Source organism: Rhineura floridana, chromosome 2 (genome assembly GCF_030035675.1).
Source record: "Rhineura floridana isolate rRhiFlo1 chromosome 2, rRhiFlo1.hap2, whole genome shotgun sequence".
Classification (NCBI taxonomy): domain Eukaryota; kingdom Metazoa; phylum Chordata; class Lepidosauria; order Squamata; family Rhineuridae; genus Rhineura; species Rhineura floridana.
Window position 1 is genome coordinate 177897450 of NC_084481.1, and position 18028 is coordinate 177915477.

The following is an 18028-nucleotide window of genomic DNA, read 5'->3' on the forward strand; positions in this document are numbered from 1 at the left end:
CTCCAATAATTTTAGATTGGCAATTAATAAATTCTGGCTTTTTGTCTGTAAGGTATCGCTGACAGGTGTGATGGAGAATTTGAAAGAATGTACATTTTTCAGATGCTGTGCTTGCTACCCATTGGTCAAAAGCATTTTCAAATAGTAAATCAAATTCTGGGGAATCCTAGAAGGAATAATATTAAAATTACTAGAGAGATACTTTAGTCTTATAGAGCTCCATGAGTGTGTTTTTTTACAAAGCAAACTTAAAAAAACTATGTAAACTGATTATGTACACCCAACATTCTTGTTACTTTTGAAGATGTATTTAAGCCAATATTTTAATACAAAATATTGTAACTAGGATTACTGCAAAATTCAAGAAAATTGCTAGGGCCCAGGCTGTTTAACCTGACCAACTCCCCTCCCATATAAAACGAGGAGTCACACACTGGTCTAGTTCATACACACTGTTAAACTATATTTGAAATTAAGCTATGGTTCAATGCACACAGTTGCTTTGCTATTCCCCTGCTCTTGGCTGTGCTATGCAGGGGAGGAAATAAGCCAGAGTCTTGTTTATCTTATTGTGCAAAGCTGGGCTTGTGGTTTACTTCCTTCAAACAAATCATGAGTGGTCAAGCAAGAGCAAGCCTTGGACAGCAACAAACCACGAGTCCAGGTGCACACAACACAACAAACCAGACTCTGGCTTGTTCTTTACTCCACACTGCATAGTCAGGAGCATAAGGAAAATTATTTGTGTGTATTAAATCGTAGCTTATTTTAAACCAGAGGCAGCCAATGTGGTGCTTTTCAGATGTTGCTGGACTACGATTCTTATCAGCCGAAGCCAGCATGGCCAATTATTGGGGATAATGGAAGTTGTAGTCCAACAATATCTGGAGGGTACCACATTGGCTACTGCTGTTTTAAACTATGATTTAATGCTGCATGTGAATCAGGCGACAGAATCTTTCAGATTCTAAAACAGCCCTTTGTCAAGACATGATCCTTCAGGTGTTGTATTTGGCACGTACTGTTGGGAAGCACCACGTTAAGGGCTCTATCTGTGCCTCCAGGATGTTATCAGCATGAAATTCTGTAACTGGTCTGTGGGCTGGCCTTGCATATTGGGTCAGACATAACTTCCTCTAAACAGTTAAGTTTCCAGCATGGTATACGCCATCTGGAACAATTTGCAAACATCTGCATACCCTTGTCTCCCAAGTATAAAGACAAGGGGTGGGAGGAAAAATTGTACGTAAAAATGTACATCTCACTGAAATGTATTGTTTTTAATGACTCTGGACTACTCCTGGTGTCACTTACCATAAAGATAAATATTTATGTAACCGGAAAAGTTTTGTTGCCTGAAGATAGTAATTAAATTCTCAGTACAACACTAGGACAAAACAAATTATTACAAGAGGCATCTAATAATGAAGTTAGCAGATGCAAAGAACATGAAGGCCTACAAGAAGTTCATTCTCACACACTGGGATACCAAACATTTTTTTTTCCAAAATAGCCAAAGTGAAAAGGTAGAAATACAGTGGAAACTTGCTATTAGGTGTCTCACTGTACCATGGAATCGGATATACCATGGATATAACCATGTCCACCGCATAAAACACTGTATGCCCTATTTTTCTGTTTTCTGTCCCTGGTGAATCCTCCGTTTGCTTTCCTTGGGTGTTTCTGTGTCTTTTTTCCTCTCAGCATTCTTTTTAAAAATCTCTTTCCTGATGTCCCCCTCCCTCTTGCCCTTTTCTTTCCTGGTGTTTTTTCCCTAAGGGATGCTTATCTCTTGAGCGTTCTCCGAGTTCTTACTGTCTGTGGAGTTTTATTTGTCTTATTTGTTTGTCCCTATCTGTTACCTTCCTGCTTCTTTGTTCCCTGTCTGTTCCTCAGCCATAGAGGCGGGCTTGTGGGCTTTTTCCTCACTAGGAACCAGTACTACTTGCTGGGTTTAACCCTTTAGTTTTCACTATAACATGGAAGCCCTATAATGTGGGTTCATCCTTTGTCCTTTAACCCCCACATTATAATGAGCTTTCAGTGTATGGTGAAACCTACAAATATTTACAAAGAAAGTTGAAACATTTGGGATGTGTATTTAGGATCCTGAAGAGTTTAAGTTAGCACTTATTAGACTTGGGTTTTTTTTTAAAAAAAACAAAAACTGAATTTTTCTTTTGGAAAATAAATACTAACCATAAGCATTACAGTAACAGAGCATCATTAAATGGAAACAACCCATGGTACAATATACTCACCCTATGAGGGTCTATTCCGTTTACCTGACGAAGCTGTTCAAGCATCCATTGTGACCTTCGGACGAAAGATGTAGAACCTTCAAACTGTTTGACTTTTGTAATAGATGCCTGTGTAGGTTTCTTGTTTGTCACTGTACACGCAATGCAAAGAAGATTGTGTATAAGCATACAAAAAGGTTCTATAACTGTGCATATGCTTGCTGACAAAATGGACAGTTTCCAATAAATCATGACAAGTATGTCTCAACATACTGAAATGTAGATATATATTCTTCAATCTCCCATTACAAAAATGATCTCAATATAGTATGTGCAACTGTAAAATAAAACAATGGAGTCACGGCAGTGTGATTATCCTCCTACCAAGACCCTAATCTAACTTCCACCACAGCGTTCCCCAATCTAGTGCCCACCTGGTGTTTTGAACTACAACTTCCATCAGCCACAGCCACAATATCTCATTATCTGCCACAGATCTGCGTTTGTGGTGATACTGCAGCAAGTACAAATTGCAGGTGTTCATACTATTCTGGTTCATCAAAAAAGGCCCCATGAATCTGATGCATTCTCAATTACTGGATCCAAAGAGGTCTGAGAGTGTTCACAAGTGCTTTTACACTTGCATCAGAATAAGTTCTTCAGTTTCCTTTTCTAACCACAGCACTCCTCATGGTGCCATAGACACCACTTGCAAAGGTGCTTCGTAGATTTGAAAATGTCTTATTACTTAGCACAAAGTAGAAGCAAGGCATCAAAGCAGTGGTGCACATAAGACTCTGCACTTAATGGTCTTCTAGAACACCACCTCTTAAATGAAGTAAAACACATTACTGTCTAAGTTCAAATGAAGTAAGATAGCCCTGCTGCATTTGGGGGCCTTGCTGCTCATTCTCCTGCCAGGGGACCAGGACTTTTGCCCCAAAGTCCTAACTGGATGGCATCATTGTTTCAAATAATGTAAGCATAAAAACCTCTTGTAATGATTCTTTAGATCACTCTGGGTCATTTAAAAACTGGATAGTTACCATTTGTTTTGCCAGGTGAGAAAGATACATGTATGTGTGTCGTTTTTAAAGAACTCCTTGCATGGCACAAAAGAGAATGCTTAGCTATTATTTTTAGTTTGAAGGGTATTTGCCTTTAAAACGAAAAAGATTTAGTGGATCTGAACTTCTGTGCCCATTACACTGATGTGTTGAAGACTCTTAAAGAAGAAAAGACTCATATGTTTCCTGCACATCAACAACTTAAAATGATTTCTATATATAGAGTTAAAAAAACTAAAAGAGCTTCACAAGCTTCTAATGGTCAGCTATTTAATAAAAAAATAAAAAGCAGCTCTTCTGCACATTGGCAAAACTGCACCTATTGAGAATGCATTTTTGTTTTTTCTACAATGAATAGCCTTTTAAATAAAGAATTGTTGCTTTCATCTTTTAAGACCAAGTGTGCATTCATGCAAAAAAAAAAAGTATGTGTGTATCTCATGGATTTTTTATTTTTATTTTTTGCTGTTTCATTTCACACGGAAGATTTAAAATGGCACATAGATATGATTAAGAGATCAGAAATCTTATGAAAATATGCTGCACATATCAAAGATAAGCTTCTGATGATGCAGAACTCCCCTAAATGTTTATGGAGCAGCACGGAACTGGATGCCAAAAATAAAAGGAAAATAGAAGCCCTTCCTTTTCTAACACACATACCTGTAGTCATACATAACATTCATAATCCATTTGTGCAGGCCAAACATGTGAAAATATGGCCTAAACCGGGCAAAAAAATGATACCCCCAATTTCTCCTTTAAATTCCATTCAGCACCATCCATTGCTCTACCAAAAAAAACCAGTGTACCATTTGAGAAGTGGAAAGAAAAGTGTATTTTTACATTAAAAGATTTATAATCAGGGATCACCCCTCCTACTGGAAACATCAAAGTCTGCAGAAGCAGAGACAAATTGGTTACCCATTTCTGGCAGTTTGAAAGTATCCAACAAAGCTACCAGACCACACTCACCCCGGAACATTTAATACTGAATTCTACTTCTAAGTAATTATTATCAACAATATACAAAATCATGAATGAGGTGATGTATGGTGACTTAAAAACTCTAAAATGCATGTGAGAAGAGGACTTAACTTATCAAATAGAAGAGAACTAATTGGAGCAAAATATGGGATAAAAACCCCTTTGAAATCCATATCTGCAAACATAAGGGAAAATGATGTTAAGATTGTACACAGATGGTATTATACTCAATTAAAATGCCACCATATTAATCCACAAATTAGCTCACATTGCTGAAGGGGATGTGATAATCTAAGGACATTCCATATGCAGTGCAGCTGTGTTAATTTAAACATTTTCTGAACAGGTTTTCAGGAAGATAAGAACAATGACTGGGCAAAAAATTGAATGTGATTCAAAACTGGCATTAACACTCTTTATTGATGAAATAGGGCTGCTTTCACACTGCCCTTTATTCCATTATTCTGATGATTTCTTACCTGGTAATTTGTGCATTATATTTGCTCTTTCATACAACGTACAAGCTAGTTCTGGAATTCTAGTGGAATATACTGCAAGCTTAGCACTAATTCCCGTGATAAATAATACCAGAAACAATCTGTTTACAGGCTTGGGAACCTGGAAAATCACCAAAGTTTTTCACTAGCTGCAGCCTCTCATGTGACAGGCATCTCAGCATGCTGTGCATTCCTGTCCTTTACGAGCGTGGGTTTTTGGTTTTTTTGCCTGATGAAACTGTACTGGTATTCCAGCTTAGGCGCAGGTAGCAGCAGCAGGTAGCAGGAACAGAAGCACTACCATTTAAATCTGTTAAATTAATGTAATAAGCCCCATGCCTGAAAGAAGCCAAGAAGTTTGGAACATAAGGGGTTGATAACCTTTCTACTAGTGGTAGTATGCCAAACAGTAGCCTAACAATGAAAAATTGTAAATAATCTTACTCTGGAACAAGAGATTCAAAGGATTTGGTACATGGCTTTAATGGAAAAACTTACTTGGAGACTAAAATCACACAACTAACAAGTGGACCCTGACAAATTTGTTAATATTGCTTTATTCAGCATGTGTCCTGCCCAGAGTGAGACTCCTGAGACGGAGACAGGGATGGAATTAATTCCCGTTTTATTAAAGTAATATCGAAGGCAATACGTTTCATAGGCACACTATGCTAGCTGACTGCAATCCCTAACTAGGTTACCTAAGTAAACTCTGCAGCATGTGAAGGAAGTTGAGTCAGCACCCCAGTCAGGGGGGAGCAGGCTTAAGTAGGAAAGGTCTTCGCCTGTAATCTCTGACTCCTTCGAAGACCCTCCCCCTGACTGAAGCACTTCTCCAAGTGTCTGGCGTGGGGCGAAAGGGGGAGTGCCTCCGCTGGCTTATCTGACAATACAGTCTCAATAGGTGCTGACTTGGCTTCAGGAGGTGGGGAAGCACTTGAAGTGCCAAGAGGGAAGCTCAGGGGAGGTGGAGTGGGCGTGCGCACCAAGACATCGCTCAATGGCTCTATGGGGGCATCTGGAAGTTGAGCACGGTCTTCTTCAGTGGGAGAACTGTCCATGGGAACTGGCACAGTGTCAACCACACCCTCTCCCGCCTCGTCCTTGAAAGTCTCAACACCCGCTGATTCTTCCCCTTGCCCTAGCGGCCGGAACTGACGCTCATCCAGCCCCCCCCCGATTCTCCTGAGGGAGCTGGAGCGCGACAGCATGTAAGCAACCAGGCCACCCAATGAATCCATCATCCACACATTGTCAGTTATGGTTTGACCATCTAAGATGACCACTGATATGGAAAGAGAAATCTGATATACCTGAAACTGTTTAGGGGGGAGGGTTATCAGGTTCCTGTTATTGTTTTTCTTGCAAACAAATGAAATGTACAAGTACTTTGGAATCCAGAGTACACATGGTATACTTGTGGGCCGGGTGTTGGAAAATCATAAATAAAACGTTATGAAAATATAATGAATATGCTTCTGCAGTTTGTTCAAATTAATTTTGTATATTCTTGTCCCATGTGACATTTTGTTTTGTAGTTGCTGGCTAATTCAATTTATCTTGCATTTGAAGGCATATACGCACACAGACAAACTAGTAATCACTAATTTTTCTTCAATTATTCATGCTTACAGTGTGTTACTTTAATGGCGAGAAGGAACTTTAAATGGCAAAGCTATCGTCTCTAAGGTAGTCTTCTTACTAAACACCTACTTGTTGCATTATCACCTGGATGATAAATGAACGATTTGAACTACTTCTATGATTATATTCTCAGTCATTTGTTTTTGCATTTTGCATGTAATTTTTTTCATAGAGATGTCTGTGGTTCTGCAAATGACTACTTCATGTCCTGCAGACACACTACTGATTGAGGTGTGGCCTTTCTAGGGCACATATTTTTGAAGCCTGTGCCATCACCATGCAAGTTTTACCATGGCCTGAAAAATTTCTGGCAGCTATGCAGCAACTTTCACCATAGACTTGCATTAATTGGATAAAATTAAGGAAGGTGTTACATTGGTAGAAGGTAACTATACCTCTGCCAAACACTAGAAATAAACAAAGTTAGGTAAAATGTGTTTCCATTGTTGAGGAAGGACAATGTTTGGGATGATGGCCAGGGAAGTGGACAAGGGTAAGCAATTTTGGGAGAACCCTCCCCCAAAAGGAGGAGAATGAGACAGGGCTCCATTAATGGTGGAGAACTATAACACAGACAAAAGAGAATTAGATAAACCTTGCATAGATAAAAAGGAAGATATGAAAACTTGACAGATCTGGTATCTCAGAAGTGACAACTTCCATCAGCCCCAGCCAGCATAGTCAAAGATCAGGGATGATGGCAGCTGCAGTTCCACATCTGGTGGGCCACAGTTTAGTTACTCGTCTGCTATGTCTTTGTCTGGCCTTTCTACTGACACTGGAATACCTTAACACTGGGCAAGCTTACTTCAAGTTTCCATTGTGGGAATGACAGCATTAATTTTTCAAAATTCAAATAGAAAGTTGCTCATCTTTCAAATAACCTGCCCAAAGAAGACGAAGATGGGCTGTCCATATTAAACCAGAAGACATTTTATTTTTAAACAAGCAAACTACCAGCGGCATGTACTGAAAATATTGAAACAGGTACTCCTGGTCAGCAGAACAGCCAATGTAGAAATATTTTATTTATTTAACAAAAGTGTATACCACTTGATTTTAGAAAACCTCTAAGCAGTTGACAAAACAGAATCAGCCTTTGGTGGATGGAGTAGCATAGAGGTTTCTGATCCCAGCTTTTGCTCTGGTGACAGCAGTGGACAAAGGTGCCTTTGCCCAGCTTAAGCTGGTGCACAAACTACTGGTGCACTGGTTTATTTGTATATTTATAAATAGGCCCCACTGTTTCTGGAGAAGGCAGACCTGGCCATGGTGACATAAGTCTTAGTTACTAGATTACTTCAATATGCTCTGTGCAGGGCTGCTTTTGAAAAATGCTGGAAGTTTCAGCTTGTTTAAAATGCAGCAGCCAGATTGTTAACTGGAGCTGGGTATTGAGAACATGTCACCCCACAGCTGAAACAACTACACTGCCTCCCTATTTGTTTCCAGGTTCAAAATGCTGGTTATGACTTGTAAATGCTTTAAGGCCAGAGTGATCTGATGGACCACTGTCTCTCATATGAGCCTGTCCACTTATTAATAATCTTTGGAGGCCTTCTTGTCAGTTCCAAACCCATGTTTGACTTTAATAAGGGAGATGGCCTTCTCTGTTGCTGCACCCAGACTCTGGAATCCCCTGCTCAAGGGGTTAAGCTGGCCCTTTCACTAGCCTTCTGCCACAGTATCAAGATGTTTCTATTGAGAGCCTTTTAGGCTTTAAAAAAATTAAAGCAAGTGTGGGTAACCTTTTACAACCGAAGAGCAGCATTTCTATCTGGGCACCTATCTGGAGGCCACATGGCAGTGATGGGAGGGGCCAGAGGCAAAAGTCAGTGAAGCAACAAGTCTAAATGTTACATTTGTACAGTAGGTTAGTTTTCACACACACTCATCTTCCTGCTGGGCGAGTCAAAGACATTATCAAGGACACATTTCAGCCTGTCAAAAATACTCAAGGAAGATGTGAAGCAGGGCCGTTGAGGGGTACTGCCTAGGGAGAAGGGGGTGGTCTGTGGAGAGTCCTGAGGGCCAGATGGGTACTTGGGCCTGAGGTTCCCCATCCTTGCTTTAAAGGCTGAATATACTGCTTACCTCCCAGTTTGTTTAATTATGTTTTATGATGCTTCTATTGCATTCATTGCTGGCTTTTATTGGGCATTATCCAATAAAGTAGTTGCGTTAGTGCAAGGATTTCCATTTGTGCAATGGAACTTTCTTTTCCTCCTCTCCCTGTGCCCTTCCCCCATTTGCTGGGGAGAGCTGGGAGAAAACCCTGAATATATTTGGGAGGGGGGTGCAGGGAGATGAGAGGAAAGGAAAGGGGGAATTTCACTGTACAGCCAGAAGGCCTTGCGCTGATGGAACTACTTTGTTGGATACCGCCTATTATTTGATCTTTTCTGTATGTTCGTGTTTATTACATTTTATTTCTTTTGTAAATTGCCTTGAATTCAATGAGAAAAGGCAGGGTATAAAAATGACAATCTGTTTCTGCATTATGACTTAATTCTAATGATTTTGGTTCGTTCAGGCAAATCACATATACTTTGAAGGAGCTATTTACAAGTCATTTGCTTAATGATCATAAAATAAAGCAATATGATGGTGGCATAGTCTTCAGACATATTAGAAGGGTAGCTGGATATGATTTGATATACAGGCACTAGTCTCAATGAATCTAAAATGTTAAGCACCAACTGAATTGGTCTGTATGCTGGGTTAGTACTTATTTAATCCTTTATTTATTATCTATCCTACAAAATGCCATTAAGTTGCTGGAATGTTTGAATGACAATGCTTTTAGTAGTCCTGATGTTAGACAGATTTGCTTATCTAATGTTGCTGGACTAGCACTGTAATTCTGTTATGAACCTCAATTTTCTGGATATCCAAATATATTTCCTATTTATGTAATAGTAATAGAACCAAGGCAACTGACTTGCTATGTTATTTGCTTTCATATGTTGTCTTTCAAAGCAGCACATGAACATCTTCGCATGCAAATCCACTTTAATTAATATGTATTTTAGAACAATGCTGTAAGAATACCAGTAGCACACTAAAACAGCATCTATATCTTTAAGTCAACCAGTTTTTACACTCAAAATCCCAAATCTCTATTCTTTGATCAAAGTATGCTAATCAAAACAATTTAAATGCAGGTCAGTAATAAGGCACTGAGTAATCACCATTTTACTGCTTCAACATCAATCAGATAAGAGGGATTAGATCTACATTAATTATTTGGTAGAACAGATTGGTATCGTTATAAAAATAGATGTCTTTGCTGGTGCAGATGAGTAGGAAATGAAGATTGCAATCTCAGTAGACATTTTGTCCCTTTGATATGGTATCTGATTGCTTTGTTCCATTTACAAGATACTAATCTTAGCCAGTTGTATTGCTTTTTATTTATCAAGAATAATGTATATAAAATTATACTGTAGGATATCTATTTCTGGTAGTAGATAGCCAGGAGTGAACAGCCACCCATAACTCCATATTTGGGATTACCTTCTGAAGGATTTAATCAAGAAAAAGAAAAGCATAAAGACTGAATCCATTCAGGAGGGACTATTACATTCATTATTCAGTGGGTAAGACATGCTTGCAAAAAATCAGGGTCCTATATATTTTCATGTATTAAGAGGGCATATATCTGCCTGAGGTGTACAATTCTGAAATTCTCTTCCTAGAACAGTTGTGATACAAAGACATCTTCACTGGTTTCAAACAAGGTTAGGTTTTACTAATACATAAGTAACTGGATTAGAATTTCATATGAAGCAGAAAGCAAAATACTTTTATGTTTATTGACAGTACCTAATTATGGCAAGCATTGAAAATGGAGTTTTTCCTAAAGATACTGGAGAATTTTTCACTTTTCTGCATAAGGTTTAGAAATTACGATGTTCAAAAATTGTAACACAGAATCAGGACAAAATAAAATTGAGGGTTTTTAGGAATGACGTGGAGGATGGATTAGACTTTTAACTTTAACCAATAATATTCCTGATTAAGTGATGCTTATAAGAAAGTGAGTTGAACAAATGAGATATGAAATAAAACACTGGAAAAAATCTCACCCTGCATCATTTCTCTGTCTTTAACTTAGGGTTTTCTACCCTGAGCAATGAGACTGGGAAACAACTCTGGTCAAATTTGTATTCCACTTCTATTGGTTTCCCCTTAAGTTTGTAATGTTGAGATATCTTCTCTGATGCAGAGAGAACACCCACTAAAGTTTGGCTGCTGCCCCAGTACAATTTAGGTGGATAGCAAGCCTTGTTCAACTTCCCAACCTGTCTTGTGATGGGCAGAAACCTCATGGTGAGATTCACCATTTATTGTTCCTATATCATGAGGCTAATTTTAAAAATGCAACAGTATCTGGAAGCACTGCAGACACTCATTTTTTATTTATATGTTTCTGAATTTATTTCTAATTTATTTAACAATATATAAAACAGAAATTGTGGCTGATATATAAAGAGCAACTTTTGATGGACCCAATTTTTACTTTTACTTTCAACAGTTGGCTCCGTTACATATCACAAACTATTTTTTGAATTTTCCTAAGCTTACAAAAAGGTTTTCAAAGTAGTTTGGGGCCTGCTGTTTGAGGCACATAAGTCTAAAGTCCCCTTGCACATGGCGAACAAGGCACATGTTCTTTGGATCCAGGCCAATACCTAGAAGTTCAAATCTGAAGATGGTTGAAAATTAAACAGCCATCAATGCCAAACTTTAAAAACATTTTGGTAATGAGAAATCTTTTAACAAATGGCTTGATTGCTTCCCTGGAAAAGCCATCAATGTATTTATAAACTGCTGAAGACATCAAAATGTGAACTGATGCACAGAATTAAGTGTTTGATGTCTCAGAGCTGTTATAAAAAGGAAATGATTACTACAACTGTTTACATTTTAGCTGCCAAAAGACTTTTAGGTTGAACTGTAGAATCGGAAAAACTTCCCTCCAGTGCTTCAGGCATTTGCAGCCGAGGGGCGAAATAAGACACAGAGACATCAGCTTGGGTTGAACAAGGGCCACTTTATTAAATTACAGCAAACAAAACCCAATTTAAAGTGACCTGCAGAGGGAAACCTAGGTGCGGGAACTGTCTATAAGCAAGTAGCTTGCCACACAGCTCTTGGACGACCAGCCCCTGCTGGGGCAAGGGCAAGCCCATCTGCTGACCCTTTACCCCGGCCACACCTTGTAGGTGAGTAGGGGGGGCTTCCCACATCATCCCCACCCGGGGCCGTATAACCCCTGGGTAGATGAGGATAAGTTGGCCCCAGAAGCAGCCCATATCCTGCCCTCGAGCCGTAAAGCCCTGACAGACAGGCCTCCGGAACCGCCAATCACCTCCAAAGGTGCCTAAGGGGGCCACCTAGCTGTCCTTACCTATTTCCCTTCCTGCACCTTCCTGCCACAAAAGGGGGACAAATCTCTATTTAGTCCCCCTTTACCCCACTGCCGAGAAGCACCTCTCGCAGACACCTCTGCAGGTCTCCCAAATATGTAGTTACCTGCATCTGACAGGTGAACGCCATCGGCCCTGTATCGTTCACCCTTCTAATGCTGAATGGGGATGCGGTATGGCTAACCCCCCATGCCCAAGAAGAGCCAACCGAATCTGCCGGTTAGCCTTCGTTTGCCAAACTCTGCATGGGAGCATGCCCATAAGTAACTGAGGCCGTCGTAGCCTCTCCGCTGCATGTCACACATGCTCACCAACTGAGGGCCTTGCCCTGAGTAACTGAGGCCGTCATAGCCTTTCCGCTGCATGTCACACATGCTTGCCAACTGAGGGCCTTGCCCAGCGCAACCGAGGCCGTCATAGCCTCTCTGCTGCATGTCACACATGCTTGCCAACTGAGGGACTTGGCTTTAAGTAACTGAGGCCGTCGTAGCCTCTCCGTTGCATGTCACACATGCTTGCCAACTGAGGGACTTGGCTTTAAGTAACTGAGGCCGTTGTAGCCTCTCCGCTGCATGTCACACATGCTTGCCAACTGAGGGACTTGGCTTTAAGTAACTGAGGCCGTTGTAGCCTCTCCGTTGCATGTCACACATGCTTGCCAACTGAGGGACTTGGCTTTAAGTAACTGAGGCCGTCGCAGCCTCTCCGCTGCATGTCACACATGCCTGCCAACTGAGGGCCTTGCCCTTACATAACCGAGGCCGTCGTAGCCTCTCAAGCTGCATGTTGTCCCATGCCTGCCAACTGAGGGTCTTGCCCTTAAATAACAGAGGCTGTCGTAGCCTCTCAAACTGCATGTCGTCACCTGCCAGCGATCTGTGGGTCTTGCCTCAAGCAACTGAGGTCATTGCCACCCGGGGGAAGGACCACCACTTGTGAAACCGTCTGTACTGAATTATGCTGGAATAAAGTGGGTAGGAGCCTATCCAAACGCATTCCTCTCCAGCCACGCCACTGTATTGCAGCCCATCGACTGAGGCCCAACTGTGAGCCCATGCTTGATTTCAAGGCCCTCCTGGCTGCCCAGAAGACTATGCTGAGGCCGCCTATTAGGATGCACGTCTGCTCCATCCCCGTCCAGCAGCCTGTCAAAATAATTATAACTTGTAAGGCTTCCGAATTCCCAGGCCCTCTAAAAGGGGTGAATATAGCCCTCATAAACCTGAGGACGAGCGTCCAACAGCCTGCACCTTTGCCTGGGAAAACCCAAGACCTGCTGCCGTAGAAGCAGCTGTAAAAGCCCGCTTTGTGAGCACCCAAAACTGGTATTTTGTGAGGGGGTCCTCACTTGCATTGGGGAATAAATATCCTTCTCCAGATCCCCCTGGCCAATGTACGGTCTGCCCCATACATCGCTGGTCCGTCTGAGACCTTCACAACTGTATATGGGCACAACCCCCCCATCCACGGAGACATCTGATAGCTGGAGGGCATGTCGAGACAGGTCTCACTTGGATCCAGCCATCACCTTACCTATCCTAAAAGCTCCAAAAAAGCCCAGCATAAGGGCTACTGCCTGGAAAGTCTGGCTTCATAGCCGGAGGAGCATACTGTATTCCCACTGGCTCACCATACCCAATAAAATGTCCAGTGAGAAAGGGCGACGGGGATAGGGAAAAAACCACCAGCCTAGCTATGAAGGAAGTCCCGCCAGCTTACCTTGAAGTGCTTGGACTAACAGGCCCCTACTCCTGCCATCCAATGGGAATTTCAGCGGTTGACACAATGGAAAAGGCTATTCTGGCACATAGTCCTTGCCGGCCCCGAATTCCTGAATTGCCCTACCTGCTCTGTGGTAGCTGGCGAGCGTGCTGGGGGCAATGGAATCTACGGGAAGTCCAGCGCGCAGTTCACAAGAATAGGCCATGTTTGCACAACCCCTACAGCCCTTTCAGCATTCCGAGAGCTGGTGATCACACTAGGGCAATGGATAGGCTTATAGCCATCTCCGACTGGGCTAGATCATCCCTACTCCCAGCTGTCAAGGGAATCCCCAGGTACATAGCCATACTATAAGCTGTGACCTCAGGTGCTAACATGCATTCCAAAATCTGCCATACCCCTGAACAGCCAATCACACAGATAGTGCCCCACTACTTCTGGGCCCACATGTCTCCTGATTGCTCCCTCCCAGAAGAATCTGAAGCACTCCATGTAAGAAATATAGCAGTCCATAGGCAATGTTCTGCCGCATAAATGCATAAGGCACCTCTGCCACATGCGCGCACCATGTTAAATGAAGTGTAGCGCATGGTACCTAGACTATCAGGTATGAACCACTTACAGCCGAACCCCTTCAATAAGACTGGTGGTGAATCAGGTGTAATTTGCATCTTTACACTCTGTCCCTGGCAAATTACTGCCATAACGAAAACAGATCAAAGATTGTAGGCCATGAAGGCCAGCCTGGAGTTGGAGACCACGAAGGCCAGTCAGGAGTTGGAGTATGGGACTAGGAAACCAAAAGGAAAACACCATAACAGACAAACCTTCCCTTAAACCGGGTAGCCAGCAAGCAAAGTTCGTAGTACCTTGAGTCTAACTGGGGAGGGACACATGTCCTTGAGCAGCTTATGCTGGGGGCTTCTACTTACCCCTTTGAAGGGCTCTTGCCTCCTATCTCACTGTTGCATATATCCTTCTGCAAAAGGGAAGGAAATCATTTATGAGTAAGTACACTTTACCAACTACTAGTTCATTGCAGCTAACCCAGTTCCCTTAAAGCAGAGACTTCAGGTAATTGTTATCAAAAATCCCAACAAAGAGAGGTTTTGTTATTGTTGTAAAGTCATCAGGAAAGGGTGAAGAGTCTGCCTGGATCTTAAAATGCAGCCTCTGTGTCAAAAACAGAGTCTAAGCTTGCATCAAGGCAGCTCTTGTTTCAGTAAAGTCCAAGATCTTGGAAATGAGGATAAGATCCTGATAAGTGATCTGTCTTTCCTCTTTATTGCTATCCACCCATTCAGCCACACTATCATCTGCAAGACCTGCAATTCCCTGCAGAAGTTTGCATGTCCTTCTGTAAATATAACAAATGCCATATGCCTTGTTTTTGATATGAGACCAAATTCAAATAAATGCAACTTCTGTCTCAGAGTTTACAAGGAATGTGTAACTGACACTTGGAAAAGGATCACTGTCACCTAAGTAGTGGTTGTGATTTAGACATTTCCCAGCAAACCCTGTCATCTGTGCACACCATTAGTATCCAAATATGAAAGGCCCAAAGGCTCACCTGGCCCCTCAAAGGCCACATGTAATATAATAATAGAATTAACTACCTCAACCTACTATATTCCTGGGCCTAGCAGGAAGTCAGAAGCCTAACCAAAGAGCTCCACCCCCCCAAGCAACCACGATGTAATAAAATTAACAGAATAAAGTACCTTGAACCTAATATAGGCCCGAGTCAAGCAAAGGCCGCAAGCCTAACCAAAGAACCCTTCACAACGGCCAAGGCCTCAGCCACATCCTTCACTGTCTTGTGCCCCCTACCTAGGCTGAACTCACACCCAGCCTTGGCAACCAAAGGGGGATAAATAGGGCCTGTTGAGACTCGAAAGGCTTGTGCAGCCTCCTCTCCCGTAATTAGTTCTGAGCCTGCAGCCCATGGCTGTTGGGGAGATTTCAACCCCAATCTCCAGGATCGCAGTCCAAACACCTCAACCACGATCAAAACCTATCCCATGCGTATGGGGTGGTGGTGGTTTAAAATTGCCCAAAGGCCTGCATTTTATGAGGGGACCTTTCACACACACCTCTTTTCCTTGCTTGGTTGGCATGACTACTTAAATCCTCCCTGGCCTATAATAAGAATTATGAGACCAATTATAATAATAATTATTATTATTATAAGCCACCAACTGCAGAAACGCCAGCACAAATACCAGTATTGTAAGCTGCTAACTGTAGTAAGTCACTGCAAGGTCTGATCCTTTTATTCAAAACCCTGCAGCTCTTTTGCTCTAATTTATTTTAATTACTGATTTATTCCAATTACTTTATATTATATCGCTGCTCTTATACAATATTAAATGTGTGTGTGATCTTGTTTAACTGGCTAGCAATAGCCCTAAGATGGCACTGCTGGAGGACACTGAGTGCCTACCCCCCCAGCCAAGGGGGAGGGGGTTTCCACAGCATTCAGCCCAGCAAGCCCTTAATAAAAGACCCGCTCCAGCCGCCGCCACTCCTCCAGGCTCATGACCGCCTGCCTCCTCAAACTACCCCCACCAAGGAAAATAACTGAGGCCTAATCGGCCCACAGACGTGGCCTAACTGGCCTGTAAATGCGGCCTGTGCCGCTGCAAACAAGCGCCTCCGAAATGGCACCAACCACGCGGCTGAGCCAGAATGGCCGCTGCCGCTCTTCTCCTTGCTCTGCTTTGGCCCTCGTCATCCTTCAACGTCACGCTGGCAAAGAGGAAGGTAGGAGGGGCGGCTGGACTTAAATAAGCCCCAAAGCCCCTCCCCTCCACACTGCACATCGCACGCAGACAATAGGTGTGACGCGCGACGTTGCCCCAAACAAAGATGGAGGCAGCAGCTTCGCCCCCATCTGCAACCATGCCCCACTCGTCAGCTGCGCAGTGAGCGGGGCCTCATTTAGCCTTTTGTTTTCTTTATTTCTTAGTTGGGACTGAAACATCAAGATTGCTTTACACATAGGGAAAACGGAAGAAAGACGTAACTGCAATCAGCCCACTGCTTGGTTGCTTAAAGATATCGCACAACAGTAAATCATATTCTTTTCACATGCTTTTTTGACAAAAAGAGGCTCCTCTCCCCCAATGAGCAACGAGAGAGAAACCATTTATTTATTTATTTATTTATTTATTTATCCCACCCTTCATCCTAAAATCCCAGCGTGTGTTACAACAACTAATACAAAATTTTAAACCACCATATATATATGATGCACTCTCAACATACTCCCAATTTTTCCTTTTCAGTCAGGGGTAGAATTTATTGGTCTGTGAATTTGGTGCCTTTTTCTGTTACTATGCAGTGACAGAAAGTGTTTCCAAATTCACAAAGTGCTGAATTACAACAGGAAAGGAAGACTTAGGAGTGTCCTTCCTATTCTTCCTTGCAAGTTGGATCCCCTGATGTTATGCATGTCAGGTGACTGACACTATATGACCCTGACCACCTGTCAGAGTGTGGGAACATTGGAGTACTACTGCTGAGAAGGCTCTTTGGCAGGTAACAGATCCCCAGATGGCACTGGGGTCTTTCCTAGCTGGCCTCAAGTCAAGGGTATGCAGAGAGAAGCGCCTGCAGGTAACCTGGTATAAAGCTGTTTAGAGCTTTCTATGTCAAAACCAAAAGCTTGAATTAGGCTTGGAAGCAAATAGGCACCCAGTGCAATTCTTTCAGAGCAGATATATGGTATCTTGAATTTAGACCCAGCTGTACCCTAGCAGCTGCATTTTGCACTGGCTGCATCCTCTGAATCATTTTCAAGGGCAGCCCCACATGGAACATGTTACAATGGGTTACTAGAGTATGGGTTCCTATGGCTAGGCTATCCCTATTCAGGAACAGCAATAGCTGATGAACCAGCTGTAGCTAGAGGCACACCACCACCTTTTGTCTCGATTCCCTTTCAGTTTCTAGCCAATACAACCTTAACGTACAGATTCATGTGATGCAATAGGGTCATCTGATTAAGAAATCACAGCAAGTTTGAATGGAATAAGTATTTCCAAAATACCTATCAGCTAAAATATCATGAAAACTTTTCTCTATGGTACTGGTAAAAGCATTGTTAGCTAATGTGATATTCACTGATCACTAGAGGGAGCACCTTTGTAGTTCTGCAACAGTTTCACAAAAATTTCATATACTAATAGTGATCTCATCCTCCATGTGTTGATCTCTATGTAGTCAAATAGCACTATCCACACACAAAAGGCAGATGCTAGCAGGCTTGGAGCAGTACGACAAAAGAACCGACTGCCTAGGGAAGTGATGGGCTCTCCAACACTGGAGGCCTTCAAGAGGCAGCTGGACAGTCACCTGTCACGTATGTTTTAATTTGGATTCCTGCATTGAGCAGGGGGTTGAACTCAATGGCCTTATAGGTGCCTTCCAACTCT

General features: G+C 42.3%; 1 protein-coding gene across 5 annotated transcripts in view; it reads right to left on the bottom strand.

Moving 5' to 3' along the window:
* Positions 1-18028, bottom strand: part of STXBP6 (syntaxin binding protein 6) — a 205574-nt gene that overhangs the window by 46183 nt on the left and 141363 nt on the right. For 3 of the 5 annotated variants that reach the window (XM_061611530.1, XM_061611531.1, XM_061611532.1), the window contains exons 3-4: positions 2262-2392; positions 1-166 (exon numbers count right to left, since the gene is read on the bottom strand). The exons of 1 other annotated variant lie outside the window; for it this stretch is intronic. In XM_061611530.1, the coding sequence (XP_061467514.1) occupies positions 1-166; positions 2262-2392 (297 nt within the window). The remainder of the gene's footprint in view (positions 167-2261; positions 2393-18028) is intronic. One more of the 5 variants, XM_061611533.1, reaches the window with a different exon arrangement.